The 23,832-nt window shown below is 45.0% G+C and overlaps 1 protein-coding gene across 2 annotated transcripts in view; it reads right to left on the minus strand.

Annotated features, from left to right (window-relative positions):
* Window positions 1-23,832, minus strand: part of COX11 (cytochrome c oxidase copper chaperone COX11) — a 133,071-nt gene that overhangs the window by 53,862 nt on the left and 55,377 nt on the right. For both annotated transcript variants that reach the window (XM_069654928.1, XM_069654927.1), the window contains exon 2: window positions 16,190-16,345. In XM_069654928.1, coding sequence (XP_069511029.1) covers window positions 16,190-16,345 — 156 coding nt within the window. The remainder of the gene's footprint in view (window positions 1-16,189; window positions 16,346-23,832) is intronic.

Raw genomic sequence — 23,832 nt, forward strand, 5'->3', positions numbered from 1 at the left:
CCTTGTTTTGATAGTTTTGTATTTTGCCAAATAGCATTACATCATAGATGGCGCACATTGGGGTATACGTACTTTGTATATTTAGGAGTGTTTTGCCATAATCTCTCTCTCTCTCTCTCTCTCTCTCACACACACACACTCTCTCTCTCACACACACACACACACACACACACACAAAATTCAAACTCATCATCCTTGATGGCCTTTGTCATGTGTAGAATCTTAATGAGCACCCAACTATTTGACAGAGAGCCAATTCTGAAACGGAACTGGGCAGCCGTATGGCAGCAAAATGCTGGGGCTGCTGGTCGAGCTCCATACATCTCCCATCCATATACATGCCAAAATAGATGAGGGACTGATTCTAAGGATGTCTAAATTGGGCCTACAATAACAGACCTGCTGGCTGTAGAACAACTCAGGGGGCAATTTAACTCATTTATTTGGAACGTCCGAGTGAAGAGCTTCTGGAGGAGTGCAGGGAAGATGGTCTTTTGTCACCAAATTTCACATCTCTCATAGCCAAGAGTGGCACATTTTAGAGATGCACCTAAAATTGTCCATATGGAACATGAAATGTGGTAAGAGGCTTGTGTACAGCCAAGACAAATTAAGCTTCTCCCCAAAGATCGAACAGTGGACAGAGGAAACTACTAAATGGCACAGCTATACAGCGGTGAACAACTTCCAAGGGAATCTGCTAAAAAATGCTTAAATCTTTACTATCAGCCACACTTATTACCTATGCATATAAGGTGCCACATCTACAAATATCCCACTAGGTTGCGCTTAACCCTGGTCTCACACCCCCTGGATCCCTCACTCCTCATTCTCTTCTCGCCAACACACCATCCCAGCTCTGCTCCACATGCGACTTTGTACTGGATGTATTAACTCAATCAAGGTGAACCAGCTGACCCAACAACACTTGGATTGATCACACATTGCCCAATCTAAGTGAAAGAAGCACTTCATTTTAGAGAGAAGTATTAATTTTGCAGATTTTTAATTGTGCAAAGCCCAATTATTGGGTTTGCTGAATGAAAAATAAAAAACTACAAAAAAAAAATGTATGATAATCATATGAAGTGATCTACAATACATTTTCGTATAAAGTACTTTGCAGATTCTACAGTTTCTACAGGAACTTTTACATATGTAAAAATACTGCCTTTTTGCAGACGATTTCCCAAATGATTTGTCTTAAAGGAATAGTGCGCTCAAAAATATTATTGTCCCGAGTGTTCGGGCATGTGTTTTTAAGCATATGTTGATCGATCGTACAAACATTTCCTATGCACCTTACCGTAGTTTTCCGCACTTTTACACATGCAAAATCAGGCAGCAGGGCGTGGCCATCTTGTGCTAATCTTCTCGCCCTAAGATGAACTGCCCTGGCGGCACTAAAATCATATCCCCCGCCGCTGAGGCTGACATCACCATTCCTAGCAATATTCTGCGCCCATCTCCATGACGTTACCGGGCAGCGTAGCCAAACGCACCCAGTCATCACCTGCGTGTTGACGTCAGTTGACGCAGAACCCGGAATATCAACATACATCCTCTCACAATTCAGCGTGTCCCAATTTTGAATACAAAACATTTTTAAAGGAAACCGCAATACTATGCAATTTATAATGTGCTTTTATTTCACAATAAACGCTCAGAGAACTTCGGGAGATTGCCATATTCAACCACATCGGTAATTTCTTTCTTTGTTCTCGATCCACAAATGTTTATCTTGAGTCACACGGTGTTCCTTTTGGGTATAAGCGGCGCATTGGGCGCACCTTGAATTGCAAGGCTTCGGCATCAGCTTGGCGTTAGACCACCATAAACGATGTCAGGTTGCTCCTTATCGCTGGTACCGCGAAAGGGCATATCTGCCGAGGGCGATCATCCTAAAAACAGCATCATTGTAATCCAGCCATTTAAGTGTATCTCCAACTGCCGTCTAAAGAAGCCATCTGGAATTGATGACATTCGCAGAAAGGCAGGATGTAGCTGTGTAGAAAACATAACCGAAATGTGTCTCAGTAGCCGTTCTTTATTCCAATGTATCCATTTACCCATTAATTCTGCACCGTGTGAAAACTAATGATGAACACAAACGTGAAACAATGGAAACACAGAGAAAACATTGTGGAAAATTTGAGTCCACGATGTGCTTGAGAGGTTAGAGCTATGGAGTATGTTTAGCTTGCAACGGGATGCGGAAGCTGACGGAAGGTTTCAAAGAACACATTCACAGCATTTGAACAGAATTTTAGCGTAGAATTTGGCGTTGGTGGAACCTGGGTGAACTCAGATGTGGACTACATGCATTTCGGTGCTGGACTGCCCATTTGCCCGGGACAAAGACAAGTACACACAGGTTGTTTTTGCGTGTCGTTGCAATATGCCACAAACAACAACCCATTACAATGCAAGCCAGCAATAACGGTCAGATAATGAAACCTTGACTCGTTAGTCTATAAAATCGTCTACGGTAAAACTTACATAATATTCAGCATTTCCATTCTCTCGGCGCAACTCAGATCAACGAATTTTCATAAAATGAAATTACATGTTTCTTTGTCCAGTTTTGGAATGGTGAACCTTATCATATTTGACGGTATTACACACCTCCCTGCATTCATTCCATTCGGAATCTGTTTTAACAATCGAACCTTATACTGTGTAGGATGCGTGGGTGTGCACAGCTCACAAGCAAAATTAAAAACGCGGTGACCTTCACTTCCAATGGGAGCGAATAGCCCTGCAGACCACAATGGCATTTGAAATATTTTTGAAAAACAAACAAATTGTTTGCTGGCATCAACCAATGCCGTGTGAAATTTCTAGTGATTTACTTTAGAAAAGAAAAAAAAAAAAAAAAACAAGTTTACTTCCAAATTCCTTATTTTTAGTGTCCCTCTGGTCAACAGCTCACTCTCCCAGCGCCTCGCACAGCAAGCCCCCACCACCTGTCCGCTCAGCCCGTTTCCTGTTCTCACGGCAAAATCAGCTAATAATTTTTGAAAGTAGCGAGTCTCGAGCCCTGACAAAAATGTGCTTGTACGAGAATGTCAGAGCAAGCCCTGCTCCAACCTTAGTGCACAATCCGTCTCTGCTCACTGACTCATGCCATCTCCAACCCCTCCTGCCAGGCCGTGTCCCCTGAACCCATGACCCCAGTTCCCTTTGAACGCATCTGGTCCCCAGACCCTACCCCTGCACCACCGCAACTTCACCTCCCATATGCATAATCAGGAGTGGTCATATATTTTGGTAACGCTGACATCCCCACTGCGTTTGAAATCGTAAGACTCCGAATGCCCCTTTGATGCGTTGTTTTGCGTACAGTCAGTAGTTCTTGCGTGTCAAGTTTCTTATGTAGCCTAGGTCTCATTCCTTTGTGGGACATGTATTTGTCAGCTATTTGGACACATGAAGGACCAACAAGAGCTCGACGAAAGCAGGAAGTGTGAACGCACACCATTACACTGTATGGCATCCTCCAAAAGGCACTTCTTGCAAAATAAGTTTACAAAGAGGATACATTTCAAAAGACAATTTGGACGCTTTATTTGGACACTTTATATAAACATTGTTGAACAAATAAATAGCTGCTAATCATTTGAACCGGGAAGTGAACTGTTCCACAAGGGCTGCTTTCGGTGGACAAGGCACGTTTACAATATTTTGTGGCAATGTATGTGTCCTAGGAACAAAATCATGAGCGATTCCATGAGTATGTATGTCCAACACAGTCAAAGTGAGATCTTTCACAAAATTAAATTCCATTTCCTGGTATATTGGCTTCACCACCCATTTTTTTGCTTCTTTTCGTAAAGGCCATTGTGTAATGAAGCATCCCAAAGTTTCCTGCAGTCCTCGATTGTTCTCTCCCTACGTTCCGATTATGCGCTAAGACTGCTAGTAATGTCTGATATTGCATGCCAGTCTATGCCGAAATGCAAGCTCTCTGGCCTGGCCTGTACTTTAGGCACATATTGTGGAACACCTCCAAATCTCCCGTGTGACAGAATTCGGAGTCCCTTCAGATCTCTTGATAGAGTTTTAGCAAACACGATCTTCAAGAGCTTTGTGTGCAGGTGAAGATGGAACCAACCACTTCTTGCGTACCTGCTCCTCCGATAAAGGTCCATGTGCACATTGGTGAAAATGTTGGTTCTCTGTCCAAGAGTGAGCGTTGGAACAGTGGTGCATCAGTGGGTGCCATTTTTCAAGTAGAATGTAACGCTGACCTGGCTCCCACGGAGGCGCTGACCTGGTCTGGATTGCTGCGACCTCTTCAAGCTTGATGCGCAGGATTCGAAACACCGACTGAACTGGACCCCCAAATCTGGCTTGTCTGGCCCGTAGAAAAATCTTTCTGTAGGTGGAGAAAGGGGATTAAGAGTATTGTGATTGCTTCCCACCTCCCCTTTGCTCTTCTCTGACCACCTCCGAAATCCCCAATCAAGGCTCACCTTAATGTTTGAATGGATGAGCTCTCCATCCTGCTTCTGGTGCAGGGGCGCGTATTTGGCCAGTTACTTCACTGGCTTCGGAAGGCGAAATGCCGTAAGTATGCAGTTTAAAAAAGTTCCAGAGTAGAGTCTTCTCTTTGTTTGCTTTTCTTAACCTGCGATCTGTCCTTATTTTCAGGTGCAGAGTGGAAGTGATGCTTCGAGGGATATTGCCGGAGATAAACTCAGGTTGAGTTTGTGATAAAATGATCCCTTTAAATGTCTTTGAATCCCTCTAGTAATGTCTTTCTTTTTTCCCCTTAAGGGCCGGGGTGCGGTACCAGGCCAAGAAGTGGCGCCGACCCGAAATGAGGAGTGGTTCCGTCAAATATGGCCAGGTAAGTCTTGTGACAGAAAATCAGGTTTTCCTCATTTATTCCTCCTGCTCACCTTTTGTCTCTTCTTCTCCCCTGCAGGTGCAGAGATGTGGCGGAATGCCCAGAAGGTCGCGGTGGATAGTGAAGAGCCCACGAGGCAGGTGAGTGATGCGCGGCGCTGCAACAAGTAGCGCAATGCTTTTAAAAAATGTCTCTTCAGGATCGCTGGCGTGATGGTTCCGGACACAGGTAGGAAGTTAGATTAAGTTCTTGGTTTTCACCTTTTCTCTTCCCTTCCTTCCTTTCAGGTATCCCAAGATCGAGGCGGGCGTGGGTGGAGGCAAGATGCAGGAGCAGGCACGGTGAGCGTTCAGCTGCTAGATGCAGAGCAACGCGAAGCACGTGTGGCAGTCGGGGCGTGGTTTAAATAGCCTTGGAAGAAGTTCCAGGTAAGTATTCTTCCACGGTCCCCACCCAAGTAAAATAGTTCCTTTGATAAAATAGTCCCTCCTAAGCCTCATTTGGCTTGAGGCTTCATGCAGCATGGTCTGCGTCAGTGCACCAAACACCCTCTTTTATGAGCCTGGCGCCTATGGCGCCAGGACTGATGTCCAACATGAGCCTGGCGCCAAAGGCGCCAGGACAAAGTCCAAAGAGCCCCTATTAGGGGCCGCTGGGCTTTTACCCGACGGCATGATGCCTGCTCCCGGGGGTGCTGGGCCTGTCCTGGTGCTCCGGGGGTAGGCATCATGACATAGAATTTCCACAGACCCACCACAGGTTTTGGAGCTCCATCAAAGATGGTTGCTCAAAGACTGGGACCACTGTAAAATATTTTCCTAACTGTGATTTTTTTTTATTGACGTTTATTTAACGTGCCATACATCAAATTGATGGTGAATGTTTGGAAACTGCTCTTACATGGCCTTGGCTATTGAAACATGTCTGTCGGTGGCTATGAGGTCTATTTGCATTCCCCTCGATTGGAGATCTTCAAGGGATTTTATAAAACCATGTTTCTCCATGGCCACTGAGGATTTACATTCAGACACCTGCACGACCACCGAACTCCCCATCTTTTTAGTTTCCATGTCCTGAAAGTGGTATGTGCAGTACTTTGCTGAAAATCCGGGGCTGTCACACTGTCCATCGCCAGCTAGCCTGAACCATGTCAGAGAATGGGGGTCATTCCGAGGTTGGAGGTAAGGGAAAAACGATGCCGGTAAAGGATTACCGCCATCGCTCACCGCTCCGGGCTATTCCAATTTGCCAACCTGCTATTAGCGGCACCGATAGCGGCATGGGCGCGGGCACGCAGCCCATCATACCGGCAATAGCGGCATGCCGCTAAAGGGAGTAAATCACAAGTCAGGCAGACAAGCAAATACAGGCATCATGAAGGTGCAAATAGTGGATACCGGCATGCCGTAAATACCGCAAAATGCTATGTGCAGTGTTCCCAACAGGCAATGGAGTCTGGCCCTGTACAAAAGGAGCACACCCACACACCACACCTCTTTCCACACCAAGATAATTCTAATAGTAGCATCAATACTTGAGCTGGAGAACAGGTCATCAGTTCTTTCCCTTGTTACATCACTTCTCTTCTTTCCTTCTGTGTTCCTTCTGTGTTCCTTCTGCTCACCTTTTGTTTCCTCCTCTCTCCCCTAGGTGCAGAGATGTGGCGTCCGATGCTGACAGCCGCGATGGAGCCGGGAGATGTCTCGAGGACAGGTGAGTGAAGCGTGGCGCTGCAGCGAGCAACGCAATGCTTTTAAATGGAAGTCTTTCTTCAGGGATGCTGGCGAGAAGATTCCGGATGCAGGTAAGAAGCTTGAAATAATCCTTGGTTTTCACCTTGCTCTTCTCTTCCTTCCTTGCAGGTCTTCCAGGTTCAAGACGGGCGTGGCTGTATTCCAGGAGCAGGAGCAGACACGGTGAGCGTTAAGCTGCAGGAAGCAGAACAACGCGAAGCATGAGCTGCTGTCTGGGCGTGGCTTAAATAGCCTCCAAAGAAGTCCCAGGTATGTATCCTTCCCCAACTAGGTATGCATCCTTCCCTGGCCACGCCCGAGTGAAAAAAATAGTCCCTATGAAAAAAATAGTCCCTTTCAGGTCTCAGGGAGGCCTGAAGCGTGCAGCATGGTCTGCATCAGGTAAGTGCACAAAACACCTCCCTTTATGAGCCTGGCGCCAAAGAGTCCCTATAAGGGGCCGCTGGGCTTTTACCCGAGGGCATGATGCCTGCTTCCGGGGGTGCTGGGCCTGGCCTGATGCTCCGGGGGTAGGCATCATGACACCTGCATGCAGTGTGACTTATGCCATTTACATCTTTGTGTGGTATGCGTCAGGTACGGCATTGCCTTGCTGCAGGCAACTGCATGTGTCTGTGCTGCGTCTGACATTTTTGCTGGGAATGTGTGTGTGTTGGGCCATGGCTTGCCTCTTTGGACAAAGATACGTGGGGGTAGAGTCAAAGGCTTCCCAAGCCGATAGCTTGACAGGAGGTGGCTATAGCCTAGCAAAAAGAGCTGGATGACTACTAGCTCAGAACAAAGAATCACCGTGGATGAATAAAACAATATAAATTTAACAGGAAGACATTTTTGTGCCATAGTGTGGCATATATGCATACAGTAAATCTGCATTGTAGTGGATTAGTATACAGTGGTGACAGTCTATTTTCTGTGTTGTTTATTATCACAACACATTGACGTTGTTGACACTTAAGTTTGTGTTTCTGGTTCGGTTGATAGCTGACAAGGCAGTGGCTGATAGAAATGGAGCAGCGCTGCACTGAGGATACCGAACTGTCTTCAGGACTTGGAGGTCGAGTTCAGACTGGATGAATGAGTAAGGTGTCGTCCTATGGTAAAAGAGGCTATGTTAAAAACGGTGAGGATAGAATATGTCCACTAGTGGTGAGAAGAGCAAGGCAAAGGACCTACCATGTGGATGTTGATAAGCGCCATGGCTGTCTGAGTGAATTGCAGCTGCTGGAATTAGCGGCTGGGGGGTCAAACTGCAGGTGTCAGAGGCCCCGGTCTAAGTAAGTGAAAGTCAAAAATGACCGGTAAGAATTAATCTGTGCAAAAGGCCGTTGCTATGAGACGGACTAACTTGTGCTGTTATGTCCAGTGAGCGGCCATGACTCGGAGTTTTTAGATGAAGAGCACTCGAGTCAAAAGTGGGTGGGAGTTGCAGTTGTAGTGATTATTGGAAGTCCGTTACTTAGTTGTGCTGAAGATATGAGGATGGTGTGCAGTATGTGAGGTAGGTAGTGCGTGGCACGAGTAATGGAGGACAAAACCAGGGGTGAAGCGCTGGAATAAAACGAGCTGTGATGCGAGAGTTGAGTTGTGACCAGATCAACTGGTGCAAGCAGTGCGGGGGTATTTCAGAGCCTACCTTGAGTCAGGAAAAAGAGCTGTGTCACTGCCGTCGGTTGCGCTGGACTGTCTGCGTACTGTATGTGTCGACCGCGCCCCCACCTGACACTATCCCCGGACGCATGCGCAGTCCCTGTAGGCACCACGGCCTCGTTTTAAATCCTGACATGCGCAGACAGTCAATTTTCCAAGCTTCACTAACAGCAGGGAATAAATATTCTCGTTCATATTTGTAGTACTGCGTTTTAGAAAGGAACTGGAGTCCCACAAATGGACAGAAACTGGACAACTTACTAAAAGTAGAGCCACTGAAAAATACGACAAACTGCCCAAGATCAATCTGCCTCATCTGTGCCATCGACCCTCCAGACGGTCCAAGACCCTCCACACTCCACAAATAAGCCTACTCTCTTTTCATTCAGGGAAGTAACAATCCCTGAAGTCTTACTAATCATGAAGAGAATCAAACCTTCGCTATGTAAAGGAGACATATGCCCAGCCAATCTAATTAAAGATTGTGAGTTTGAGTTATTTCTTAACGCGCACCAGGCAGATAACTGCATTCGGGCGCAGATGTTAACTAAAGGGTTGAAACAGATCACTGTGGAAAGTCAAGTAACGGCGACCCTGAGGAAGTAAGATCATTTAAAAAGGAAGGTTTTAAGTTCCTTTCTAAATCTTTCCAGAGTGGTGCATGAACGGATGCCAAGAGGCAACTGGTTCCAGAGTTTAGGCCCAAATACAGAAAATCTTCTGTCACCTTTTGAGATACATTTTGCCCTCTGGACACAAACCAGAACTTTATCTTCTGAGCGGAGGGCTCTGGTTGGGTAATAGTGTTGAATTCTGGTGTTCAGATATCGAGGTGCAAGTTTGTGATAGCACTTATACACCAGGCATGCCACTTTAAATTTAATACGATCTTCCACCCTCAGCTGCCCTGGCCCAATTTGTCACCACATTCATAAATGCCTTCTTCGCCAAGAGCACTGTCCCATCAGCCCTTAAGGAAGCGTGGGTTCGACCACTATTAAAAGAAACCTACTTTAGACCCAGACTCCCCTAACAACTACCATCCAATCACCACCGTACCATTTCTGCTAAAGATACTGGACAGAGCTGCCTATATACAGATACAGTCGTACCTAGAAAAACACAACATATTAGGCAAAAGGCAATCTGGTTTCCGCCCTCGTTAGGGCACTGAATCAGCCCTACTAGACCTTAAGAACAAACTACTAGAAGCCATGGACAAAGGTAAATCGTCACTCCTCCTACTCTTGGATCTCTCTGCTGCCTTTGACTTGGTGGACCACAAGATCTTGTGCAAACATCTGACAATGCCCAATTCTCCCAAGAGGCCACCGCCTGGATCACTTCCTTCTTGGAGGGCCGAACTATGCAGGTCTTTTCGGACCAAGCATCATCTTCTCCAATTCCTATTGAATGCAGAGTACCACAAGGATCCTGTACAGCCCCCCACCCTTTACAACCTCTTTACCCTCCCACTTTTCAGAGACCTAGAAGACTTCGGCATAGCTTTCACAAACTATGTCGATGAGACACAAATTCTTCTCCCCCTAACAGGAAACTACTAACAAGACCTCCACACCCTCCAGCTAACATATGCACGCATCCAGGCTTGGATGGCAGCCAATGGGCTCTGCTTAAACGGGGAAAAAACTGAAATCTTGCTAGTAGGCCTCAAAGAAGCCCTAGAAAAACTAAATGAGAAGTATAATTCTTTCCTTATTGAGAACACTGCCATTACAGCCTCCACTTCAGTGAAAACCCTTGGGGTTTACCTCGACTCTACCCTAACAATGGACAGGCAAGTCAGCGCCATCTCATCCGCTGCTGTCCTCACCACAAAAATTATAAATGCAGTAAAACCCCACCTATCGACAAGCAATTTCCTTAACATTGCGAGAGCCACAATTGGCGCAAAACTGGACTACTGTAACATCCTTCTGATAGGCACTTCTGCCAATAACATTAACGGACTACAGATTGCACAAAACAATGCCCCGAGAGCCGCCCTACCTCAGCATCCTCAAGAAAGAGCACATCTCCCAGGCAAGAAAGGATGCCCACTGGCTCCCAATCAGAGAACGCATAACATTCAAAGCCGTTACCATCACACACAAGTACCTCGCCAAAACCGCCCCAGCCTACCTAGTAGACAGAATACACCAGACTCCAGCCCACAGACCTAAACGTGACCAATACTCCCACCTACTCTCTGTCCCAGCGTTCAACAGAGCTGGCGGCACTAGCTTTGAAGTATTTGCCCCAATAGCCTGGAACGCACTACCTCTCAGCCTAAGAAGCGAAGAATCTCTTACAGTGTTCAGAAAGCTGCTAACACTTTTCTACAAATGTACCTTCTCCATTCGGTTCCACTGTAAACCCTGGAACTCTTTCTCAACACGGTCACTGAACATGTACCAATTTTGTCACTGCCTATGTATTAACTGTCCTACTGTACTAAATAACTTGCTGTAACAGCGCCACAATGCCTCCGGGCCACTGGGCGCTTTAGAAATTCAAGTAAAATAAATAAAGCTGCTGCACACAGTAGATTTCCAGCTGGCACTTTGCCCAGCATCGGTTGAGCGGACCATGAAAACGTAGCATGGAGCAGGCCACAGGTGGCTTGGATTTTCAGGTTTGTGCCTTGTGATACACGAGTCACATTCGCCAATGGCTGCCCGCATACTTGCCCCCCTCACTGGATACACACATTTCAGCATCAGTATAATCTCTACCATGCAGCTGTCGAATACAACGTATTTGTGCTCCTTTATTAGGCTATCGTCCTTCATGAATGTGGTTTGTGACTCAAATGTGGTGGACATATCGGCGCAACAGGACACACTGAAGTCGAGATCTTTGGCTAGTTCCTCAGTCAATTGCTTTGAGGCTTCATCGTCTGTTATTTCAGCTTGTGTTATTTGCACACGAACTGGAGAAACCATCAATGTCGATTGTTTATTGGGTGGCCCTTTTTTTTGCGGGTGTAGATTGTGTGAAGTGGTCACTGAGTAATTCAAAAGCATCTTCCTTATATTCAGTTTCTTCTTCATCTTGTCGAGTTCTCACATTGTATCAATGGTCCAAAAACACTTGCTTCGCTGGTCACATTCAATTAATTGTCTGGTCATTGGGCATAAGCATCTCGAGTCCGCTTATTGACTGCACTACGCCGCGCCTCAAATAATAGTTGCTCCATGTTTGGCAAGCAGCATCTTTGGTTTCATTTGTTGTCTGTGTCGTCATACTTACTTTTCTTCTGGGCCTCTAGGAGATGGGTTGTAAAAACATGTTCAATGTAAATCTAACATACAGTATTTAGCACTTTAGATTTTAAAAAAGCATGTTATGAAGACAACACGAGCCCAAACCACTTTTTGTAAACAAAATTGTTTGTTACCCTTGTTTTCTTTATTTTCTGTGAAACTGTTCTTCACTGTAACAACTGCACCAGTAAGCTGGTCCGCCACCTCTGATCCATGTGCCTCCTCTTCTAATTCCTGAACGTGTATACATCGCTTGAATAAAATATTCATTAAAAAAAGTAAATCGTTTTTTAAATCAAATTCTTTCCTCGCACAGATCGCTTGCATACATACCCTTGCAAACTGTGTACATCATTTAGTCAAAATATACATTTTGAATTTCACCCGATTGATGGCTAGTGAACTCGATCAGAGATCACCGTACGAAACCCACCGATTGTGATGTTGCACTCAAGCATGTTGCATTGTATTCGGCATTAGGGGTAGAAATTGTAACATTAGAACTGAAATGGTAAAAGTTTGAAAAGATGCTTGTTTATAATAATGTCATTGTCTAATAGTATCACATTTAGGATATACTTTATTTCATTCAAGGGAATTGTCAGTACGCATACCTAATGCTCTGGACCAGCTTCAAAAGGATGATGTAATTGTAGTCGAAGTACCAGCAACCCCCTGTAACACAGTACTTGTTTTAGTATGGATGAACAGTGAAATTGAACAGACATTTCCGTAATCGAAGAGTAAAATAAAATTACCTGATTGGCGCTCGAAGTTGTTGACTCCGTGAAAGAAATGGATGCAGAATCTTGCTCCTTCATTTTCAGTGCATTGTCACAAAGTGGTAAAGGGAAAATTAGATTTGCATTAGATATGTGGGAAGATCCAACTCTCAAGAATATGAACTTCCGCAAGTTTGTATGGCTCACCATTGGTATACTGGAGGTGTCGGTGATGTTGTTACTACCAATTGTCTTTGCTTCAGTCAATATGCTCGCTAAAAAAGAAAAAAAATTGACATATGAAGCAACAGATTACGAAAAGATTGTGCTTATTTCGAACGGCACTATAGCACAGTTTTCTGTGTTCATAAATAATGTTCTATGATGCTCCGAAAACCAGTGACAGATGTCTAGCAAAATGGGGTATAGTTATAAAGCAATACAATCTGGTAAATATGCAAAGTTTAGTAAGAAACATTTACACCAAAAGCACCAATCCATCCAGGTAGTTACCTGTTCAGTACCCCAAGGCCTACAGCTAATTCATGAACCGTGACTCACCTGAGGTAGCGTGTGCATGAATAGAGTTGGAATTGCATTTGGAAGCAATTTCTGAGTCGATGCTTCTTTGTGTACTGCGATTAGTCGTGTATATTCGGGGTAAAACGCAGGCTGCAGAATCGATCACCCCTCAAGTCTCCAAGACATCCTGGGCTCTACTTTCAAGCAGGTCCGGCGCAAATCCACAATATCGGACCCATTCTCTTATTAGATCTATATTCCTCTGGAATATATGCATTATTGTGCACTTAGGTTTGCTATAGGTCTTAGAACGGTAACCATACAAGCAGGCATTGTTGACAAATCTGTTTTTAAAAAAGTCCACATCGTAAAAAAATTATTTTGCATGAATGCGTGAGAAAGATGGAATTATATCATACATTTTTCGATGCAATGTTGGTTTTGGTCACAGAAGCAAAATCTGTGTAGCATAGCCGACTGTACACTAAGATAACTTTCATACACAAGTGATTGATGTGACGCAAATCGCAACATGTTACTCGTCCCTTGAATGTACTATCATGCATCAAAAGGAAACATGCTTATAGACATGGTCCGCGAAGGATGCAATTCTATGCTAATTGACGCTGATGACAATTTCGATATATCGAGAACAGAACAAATTAAACAGAAGTCAATGGTAATGAGATGAATGAACATACATTCGTTCGAAATAGATAGAAATTTAGGGGTCAAGAAGAGATGATTTGGTGTCCTGCCCTTACCTTGACCAACAAACAGTTAGATTCAGCAAGCAGGGTAGTTAGTAGCAGGAGAACAGGTAGCGCGATCACGAGTTGACTTCCAGTGCTCAGAGATGTTCCCAGGTAGCACAATGACGAGCTGCCTTGCAGTGCTCACAGATGTTCTCATGATACATATCAAGGGGTTTATAAAGAATTAGAAAAGTGGGTGTGTATGAATGAGTGACGTGTATATGGCGTGGTCTTATGTGGATAGCAGGGGCGCGGCCTGCTCAGGGGAGTCTGCCTGGAGACACTGGGTCTGGCTAGGGCATGTGTACAAAGCCCCTGCACGTAAGACACCTTTGAATTGTACATGGCGTTTGGCTCCTTGGCCGTTCCCATCCCTGCCAGCCCCCTTGGCAGCGCACATCCACAGGTGCGACCTGCCGTTGATAATGGAGGGGGGATGGATGAGGCGTGCAGAGAAGGCACGGAACAGCACTGAAGGGAGAGACACACTTATGTGGATTGCAGGGGCGTGGTCTGCATCAGGGGAGCCTGCCTGGAGACACTGCGTCTGGAGACGTCATGTGTACAATGGCCCCTGCGCAGAAGATACCTTTGAAGTGTACATGGTGTTTGCCACCTCGGCCGTTCCCACCCAGTCAGCCCTGCCAGGACAAGTGAGTGTGTCCTTGATTCACTGAAAAATTGAAACCACCATTCATAAAAGTTCAGTTGTATTTTATTTTGTTGCTGATGTTGATGGCACAGATGTACTACACATTGTATACTTCGTTTTGCAGCACAGTGTGGGAAAATCCCCTGTACTGACTGCTGTCACTGGGGAACGTGTGTCTAATGGCACCAATGACACCGGCAGGTATTACTCGAACGCGGTGTCCAAGCCTCCCATGAAGCCAACATGTAAACGCACGATAGGCCACCAGCCTGTACCATCTGTGGAAGAGAAAGATACAAACTGTATTTTAAATGAACAAGATAAGTGTATCAAACCTTAGTTGAAAATGCAATCTTGTATCCTATGGCATTGTTGCCAGTACAAATGTTACTTCACGGATCAATCAACTTGGGCTTTAAAGTGTAGACACATTACAAAAGTGAACAACTATGAATTCCATTACATTTGGGACACAGACATATTGTTTCTTGGTTGTACGTGAAAGACACATAAGATGACCACTATGATTTCCCCAAATCGCGAGTGATGCATAGAATTGCAAGACTACATTCATTTGGCAGTGATAGATCAAAGTTACGACAATATAAGAGACAAACGTGAAATGTTACATCGAGACATCACATCTAGAGTACACTTACTCATTACTTGGATTACGAGGGTGAACCGTTGTGCGAAGTTCGTGCATAAGCACCATCATTATCCTCAACAAGGACCGTGTGAGGCAGACCGCCCTGAAGTCATGCAGCTCAGTAACGCAATGCGGGCGTGTCTAGTCTTCCGATATGTAGGACAAGCATCCAGAGTTTTTTCAGCAGCAGCAGTTCTCCTCCTCGGTTGGCATTACCTTGCCCAGATTGCAGGTACACCAGGTGGAGACCTCGTCCATGTGACTAGGCTCAGGCTCTTGATCTGGGGATTTGTCCTCCCAACTGTCGTCCGAAGCCTCATCGTTTCCGTATCTTTCTCTTTTGTATAATCATGCCTCAGAATACTCTGGCTCGTACTGGTAGGGCTGTATTGTTGCCATTATGCGACAAAATTAAAATGGATATTAATGATAGTACTAGTATCTGTTCGCACGGGCTACGAGGAACGAAGACAGCTGAACAGAGCAGAAACGAGCCACAGAATACACACACACACACAAAAAAAAAAAAAAAGACAGTTTAACTATTGAAAAAGCAAATCTGATGTCTGATGAGAAGCAGTCTGTTTATACATTGAGTAAAGTGACGTCCTGCAATTTCCATGGAGACATGTCATTAGCTGGAGCACAGAGAACCTTGAGACGAGACATGCATTGGCGTTGTGAAATGGGCCGTACGCGTCTAGTGATGTCAGCCTCAGGGGAGGGGGATAAGATTTAGTGCCGCCATGGCAGTTCACCTTAGGGCGATGCGGCAACGGATAATATTAGCACAAGATGGCCACGCCCTGCTGCCCGATTTTGCATGTGTAAAAGTGAGAACTACGGTAAGGTGCATAGGAAATGTTTGTATGATCGATCAATGTATGCTTAAAAGCTAATGCCCGAACTCTCGGGACAATCATATTTTTGAGCGCTCTATTCCTTTAATTGCACCAACTGCAGAGATAGTAAACTCTGCCATAATTTTACAAAGAAAAATTGTCCGATACAGCACAGGCCTCCTATAAACTGGCACGATATGCTATAACACTTTTCAAATGTATCTTCAACCCTCTGATCAGGCAGTCATTTAGTAACTGGTCTACCCTTCTAGTGAGAATTGTCACTGTCTGCACAATATCATTTGTGACCACGAGTTGTTTAAACCCATTGCTGCTAGCAGACATGTTGGTCCAAAAAGACATATTCTGCGCAGGTAAGACCATAAAAGTTAAGCATTTTGAAGTATGTTCCATTACCGAACAAACAAAGCGACTCTAGATATGTAGTCAAAGATTCTTGAAAACATTGCTTAAATTGCACAAGTGTTTATTTCTCATCCATCAGGATGACAGCTTTCTGTAACTTACATAGATCTCACTTTGTTGAGGTCTGAAATTCCACTGTAGGCTTGCATGGACATCTGCATTGAAAGTGACTTTAAGTATTCGGTCTTTAACTGGTTCCATCGATTCAATTTGGTCAGAACTGTGACCAGACACAGGTGTACCCCCTAGACCAGTTGCCTAGGACAAAAGAAAAGCACAGAGTTTATTTACAGCTGCCATCAGGGTTAATTCATTTTGAAAAGCTTATGCTAAAACTACAAAAAAAAAAAATAGGGGAGTACAACAATAATGCTGCATGGTCACATCATTTAGTTCCTTTCAAGTCACACATAAGATGAGCTATGACTAAAGAAAAGGATGTTTCGGCCATTCCTACATTTAATTGTGTAATGATAAATCCTAAATAGCTGGTAAAAAAAATGTATCAGGTTGAATATCTACGATTGAATTGTTTCAAATGTGTTGTTAATGGCGTGTCTAACAGAAACTTGGCTTAAACCAGGTATTAGTGCTAGAATAATATTACTCTACTTGGTGGATTCAATTAATATCCAAACCTAGCCTAACTAGACCTGTTGGTGTGAATCAGACCTGCTGTGCAACATGGGAGCACCAATAGCTTGAAAGGTGCTTGCTCACGAATGCCCAGGGCGCATGCATAGTTACAAGGAGTCTTACTAGAAAACTCCAGAAAGTGTGGCCGGGAGAAGTGTTTTACTTGCATGGTCGCTCAGGGGAGTCAAGCGTTTTCACGGCCACAAAGCAAGATGCAGACGTTCTCCATGCTAATACAGATTGAATATTCTAGTTTTTGATATTTTGGTCTGGTGATTGCTGCAACTTGGTTTTAGTGACCGTCTAGTATATTTTTTTTGGGTCCTCTGAGGTCTAGTAACCTTTTGGCAATCTGGTTTTGGGGATACAACTAACAGTTGGTCTGCTGGGGCGTGTACAGAGCGGGTGCCCCAAACCCTTTAAGGATCAATGAGGTAATAGAATTCCCTCCCCTCTCAGTACTGCATCATAATTGGAGACACAGTACGAGTGAAACCAGGGCGAATAAGGATTTCAATGAGTAGTGCTAAAAATGACAGTCATGGGCATGGCAAAATCGAAGTAGTTACCCATACAATTTTCGCTTGAGGGAACCTTCCAGATGAGACGATTGCCTGCATTGAGCGTGCGTTAGAGGCAGAGAAGGGAAAGTGGGCCAGGGAAGGGGGTGACTATGCCACGTGGTTTGAACGCCCCTAAATTAAGATGGTTGAAATAATGAAATGGGCACGTAAAGAGCCCGCTTAAATATCTGAGAAAAGGGTTGTGGGAAGTGGGACAGGAAATTCAGGCATCCACAAAAGATTGCATATGAAAGCAACATGAAGAAACAACACATTATCTGACAGATAGCTTTACGAGTGGGCATACACCAGTGTGAAGGTGCAGTTACAGCAGTGCACAGGGTGGGGGTGGCGCAAGTACAAGCTACTAAAAGTATTTTAGCAGGGCTTTAGGCACAGGTTGTGATGCAGTGGTCAAGACGGTTGGTGACATTAATTGGTAATTAGAGTACACATAGATGTGCTATAAATTAGGTAGCTAGAAGGGAGGGGGCAATGCAGACAACACACACACAGACAGCTTAGGGTTATTATGTAGCTTGGATGGTGTAAGTAGCATTGTTCGTTGTTGCAGGCAGCAAGAGGATGGCCATATTGGGGCCGGTTAGTGTTGAAAAATAGACAGCACCATGATTTAGTTAAAGGCCGTAGATTGTTTGAGTTTTATTTTCACTGCAGGGCAGAGGAGCTCATCGAGCAAAGGTCAGAATGGAAAGAGATTCCAAACTGGGTCTAATTAAGTGTTGCAAGGGAATAGTTTCTCAGGGGAATTAAGTTGCTTTCCAGACAGAAGGCACCTTCCTAGATGATAATTATGAATACGCAGTGATTGTGAAGAACACAGTGTATACACGAGGGGGTGAATCATAGCAATGCCAAAATATAGCATTAGGAAAGGAGCAACAGCGCCCCCACTGACCAACATGGCGTTTCGAATATGAATAACAATGTGCAGTAGAACAAATCATTATAAGGAATTAATATCTAGCAACGGGGCTGTGCACATGTTTTTTTCATGCAGCGGTCCCTTGTCAGAAGATAACTAGAAGGCTGGGCCCAAAGTTGGCTCATTTATCAACACAAAATGCACAAAGTGAGCATGCAACAGTGTGGAAAGAGGGATCCAATCAGGAGAAGGGGAATACTGTGTTCCAGGGGTTGCAACATAATTTTTCTCGGACTGATTTCCACACGTAATATTATTGCTTGGTTTCGGTGGGATGCTACTGACTGCACCATCTCCAGAGTAGTTCAATTAGCATCAAGCACAATCACCTTGCGCTATGAAGGATGCTAGCCAATCAATGTGTCAGGATTTGGGCTGTCCAGCATGTCGTCATCAAGGGCTGTAATTCTTAAGGGTGGGAACAGTCAAACCTCCAATTGGATTATTTAAAGTATAGAGTTCTTTAGGAGATTCGTGACAAGCAGTCAATGTTGGAATTGTTTTAATTGTTTCTATTGTAGAAATTGTTAATTTCTCTTTTTAAAAAAAAAAGGTGCAGCCCGGAAGTGGCAATGTGAGAAATGTTGTTTCAGTTCAGTTTCACAGAGCTGTCTGTTTTTTCTCACAGCTGTTAATAAAAGAAATTCCATCCCAGCTTCTACACTCTTGACCACTTTTGGATTGTTATTTGGATTACATTGGGGGGACTGCTTCTTTAAATTTGGAGGCCCCGGCAAGATCTCCAGTACTCTGGCAAGGCTGGTTTTTTTTCGCACACTTTGAGAGTGCAGCACCGGCCTCCAGAAACCAGGTAGTACATAACGAAGAGGTTTTGCAGATGCCGAGTTTCCCAAAGGTCTGCCTGATCCTGTGGGCAGACCGTGACCCAGAGGGTGCAAGAAGCTGAGAGGTGAGGCTCACCATCGAAGTGACCCAGAAGGTCCTAGAGCAGATGAGTGTACCAATGAATGTACTATTGTGCATGCTTTTGTTGTTTAGAAAAAGTACGGAAGATTGAAAGGATCTCCTACTGTGTGCGGAAAGGTGGCGCTGTGTAGCATTGTAAGAGTTCTTGTTGAGAACTGATGTCATCTTTCCTCCCACAGAGGAGTTCCCATCAGTAAAATAGAATAGTGATTTGGTTGGGAAACGCCTCAGAGAAGAGGAAGGGCAGCGCTGCGTAGAGGTAGAACACTAGGTTTTGTTGTTCTTAGTGGCCAAATAAGGGGTACAAGTGAATGTTATCGCTGTATAGAGGGACGAGTTTTGTGTGGCGGCGAGACAGTATGGGTGTAGGCGTATAGTGGATGTATTGAAGTGTTGTAGGATTGTATTATAGCTTTTAGGTGGCGAGTGCATGTGTGTGGTGCGAGTGAGGATTGTTGCGAGAGGGTGTAAAGGTGCGTGGGGATTGGAGGGTGAGGGTTGAGTAGTGGCGCTGTGAAAAGAAAAGCAAACATGAATTGGGAGGTTTTCAAAATTGTTTATGGATTTTTTTTAAAAAGTATGGGGACTGATGGACGGTTGTAATATGATTGTAATTTTTTCAAATTGGGGTATTGTTTTTGGGAATGGTTTTGGGGGTATTGGGAGGCCTGTCGTAGTCACAAATTGGGTTATTACAGTGCTGCGGAAGTGTGGGGATACATCACCCTGTTTTGAACAGGGTTGGTGGAGACGCAGAGGGAGGGATGGGGCTAAATGGCATTATGGAAACCGCATTGGAAACCTTATACAGTAAATTGCCACAGTATAGGGATAAAATAATCTGCATAAACTGATAAAATCTTTAGAAGCAAGGGTGCAGGACACAGCAGGGAAACATTTTCAAATTGTGGCCTGCAGAGGGATCATTTGACTGGGAGATCACAAAGAACATATACCTCATATTTACTGGCCATACACAAAAGGGAAAAAAACTGAAGCACCCACCCAAATGACAGCCAGTAGTGACATGGTCACCGGATCCTCAGCCCGCCCCCCCATTTGGGTTGTTTCCGGAATTGCAACCAGAAGCGGGATACACCAACCCTGGTCATGTTCCTCCTGCTGAGGAGCAAAAGGGGACGACCAAAAGGAAACCCTGGGCTAGTACGACCCCAGCAGTGGGTCACTCTAGTAACAAAACAACTACCCCCAGGGTAGGAGCACACTTTTGCCGATATGGAAAAGAGCACAGAGACAGATGGAGGACATACTGAAAGGAGCAGAGGGGTAGTTGCCGAGGGCCATGTGAGAACAGGAGGAGTGGAGGTGCGCAGTGATCACACCAGGCACCTGGTTGACAGGAGAAATTATGTTTTAATTGGACAGTAAAGCCACTGTAAAGGATCTCCCCACTGTAGAACCAGTGGCGAGTGACAGCGTAGATGACTAATGTGAAGCAGAGGATGACGAGGCAGACTTCATATTTTGGGGCAATGAGAAAGGAAAAAATATTGGTCCAAAAGAAGACCCAGGATAGTAGCAGCAAGCAATGTGAAGGTAAACAGCACTTGCAGCCTCAGAAGCAGTTCCCTCTATTACAGAGGGGTTGAGAGGGAAATCAAAGTATGTACCATGGCCCAATAAGGAGAAGGAAAATTGAATCAACAGCAGCTTGCAGGGAAATGGATCTATGCCTTTGAGAAAGCGACAGCAGGGGTCACTTTGGCTATAGGGGTGAGCAGGCAGATGGAAAATGGAAAAGGGCATGGTATGACGGGGTAACATTGAGAAATAACTGTCTAACACGAGTATGAAAAGTATTAAGGAGCATGTACCCAGACACCTCAGACATGCATTCCATTTACTACAAGAACAGATGAGGACCCCGCCACATACATACAGCAAATACAGAAGATGTGGCAGTTGGAGACGGAACAGCCATGGGATATGAACATCCCCATTTTTTAAAAATCACATACTAGTGAAGGGTCTCCCGGCAGACATGCAGCTAGAACTGGGGAAGGTGGTAGGAATTGAAACAAAAGGATGGCCTGACATACAAGCATACGTAGTACACCATTGTAGAGCAAAGCAGAAGGAGAGAAAGATTGTAGAGCATGCACTAAAAGGCAGAAGCGAAACTAGTACTAAGAAAATTAGCTAAATTTAACATGGAAGGGGCAGTCCTGATCAACATCACTCCAGGGAAACCCGAGATTAGCATAGTACAGGGAATGGGTTGGTGCGGGGGGGGGGGGGGGGTTCTGGAGGGAGGGGTTGGGTAGTGGCACAACTTGGATTCGTGTATCAGAAAGGGTTTTACCCACAGGCAGGGTATATCCTACAGGGAGGGTACTATCTGCAAGGGTATTCTCCGTAATGGCAGCGGTATGTCCACAGGGGGGTATTTCCCACAAGGAACAAGCAACTTTCAGAGGGTGGGGGAGGGCAGGGGGATTTGGATATGGAGGGGCAAGGCCCAGTTTCGGAGGTCCATGTTTTATTTGTGGGAAGGTGGGACACTTTGCACAAGAGTGTAGAAGCAGACCACAAGCACTGCATGGCCAGGGTGGACATACAGCATACCAGACCCGGACCTATACCCCACAGCAACAGATGCAGTCCTTCCCAATGCAATCACAGTCACCAATGCAATCAAAGTCACCAATGCAATCTCCTCTGATGAAAATACAGACACAACAGATGCAACCACAACAGCCATAGATGCAGCTCACACAAAGCACTACCCAGCAACAGCAGCTGCCCCAATATCTACAACCTTACACCTTTTCAGCACATGCAAACGGAGCACACCTGAACAGAGGATAGCACAGGGGCAACAAGCTGGTCTCGGAAGCAAAACCACCCAGAGCAACAGAGGTTCGAATCCTGGATCCGGGCTTAGAAACCAAACTCTGTTATGAAGCGTGTTAATTAAAATTAAATTAAAGCACAACCACCAGCCCAACATTGGGACAATAACTTGTTACCCCAGAATGCAGTATCAAGCTACACAGGAGTGACAGTGTTTGGGGGAGCCCTTTCTTATTCCCAGGTGCGATCACGTCCTTCCAATAGGACAGCCCAGAGAGAGCTCTATAGTGACGAGTCCTTTCGGTAAATGCAGACCCAGAAGAGGAACCCGAGGTGGCAGTGAAGACAGGCTACAAGGAATTTTCATTTGGTTCCACACTGAATATTTACCTCTCACCATAGGCACACAAGAAATTGTAGCGCCCTTGTTGTACTCATGAGATACACCAATCAACATACTAGGCCGGGATATTAGGAGTAAATGCAATATGACCATTTCATTCTCAACTCCAGGCATTTAACACACACAAGTTGCAGCACCGATACAGGCAATTTGCGCTCACAGCACGTTGCAAGGTACACCACTCTACCCAGAGGTATTCCTCTATAAAGTACAGGTGTTAGGATGGATACCCAGAAGTAAGAACTACACCTTGGAGATCAAGCAAGGCACAGCTGACGAGGGCACTGAATGGTGCATGGTCTCATGCATTGACTGACAGATTTAACAGCTTTTTACAGATGATGCAGGGGAAGTAATTTTCCAAATATGCATACCAGGTCAGTTGGTTATTGAACACAGAGGTCCCCTAGAAAATAATGACAAAGGCATTCATCAGCACATTTATAGGAAGACTTAAGTAGGTGCCCAAAGAACTACGGACCAGCAGCCTGTTGTCCCTGCTAAAGGAATAGGGGCAGTCCGTACTAAGCTGAAGCAAGGGGCCATTTTGTCCCATGTAAAACAGTATCCCCGTCATGGGAAGCAGATGGCAACAAGGAATGATTAAAATCTCAGAATCCCCATGTAACACGGCCATATACCCTCTACAGAAAGTGAAAGGGGGGGGGTTGTGGAGGAGGATTCAGAAACTCCACCCTTTGAAAGTGGACGCAGAGTTTCCAGTAGTGTCGAACCCAGCCACCATTTTGTGCAATATCCCCACAGAAGCAACGCACTTCACAGCGATAGATTTAAAGAACACATTCATCTCAATTCCATTACAGCCAGAATCAGTATCTCACCGCGTTCACCTACCGCGGGACCAGGTTCCAAAATACTAGTTTACCACAATGGCACTGCAAATCCCAGAGTATATTTAACATGGATTTGGGTAACTTGCAGAGACATAGCACAGCAATTCAATAGGTTCATATCTCTTAATGTGCAGTACCAGTGAAGAGCAGTGTAGGGAGGAGTAACACTCCCGACACTACTGGCTGACAAGGGATACAAGGTTGACAAAGAAACTTCAATACTGCCAAAAGGAAGTAGGGCAAATAATATCCTCGGATGTGAAAAGGGTACTCCAGAAAGGGTGGCTGCCATAGACAACACAACCTTGCATAGTAAAAATAAGATGCATCAGTTTCTAGCGTTATGCAACTACTGCAGGTCCTGGATTTTCCATTACTCCACCTACACCAAGACCCTCCCCCCCAGGGGTTAAAAGGAAGCCCATAAAGAAAAATGTCCCATAAATTGGACAACAGAAATGATTAAGGCGTTCCAAGAACTAAAAGATGCACTCAGCAATACACCCATTTTAGCAACTCCAGATTAGATTTTCTTTTTCCCTATTCTAATGGTCAGGGGAGGACAGCTGTTTTCACCCACAAAAAAACTACAAGGACACAAG

Source organism: Ambystoma mexicanum, chromosome 3q (genome assembly GCF_040938575.1).
Source record: "Ambystoma mexicanum isolate Mex_15411 chromosome 3q, UKY_AmexF1_1, whole genome shotgun sequence".
NCBI classification, from domain to species: Eukaryota; Metazoa; Chordata; class Amphibia; order Caudata; family Ambystomatidae; genus Ambystoma; species Ambystoma mexicanum.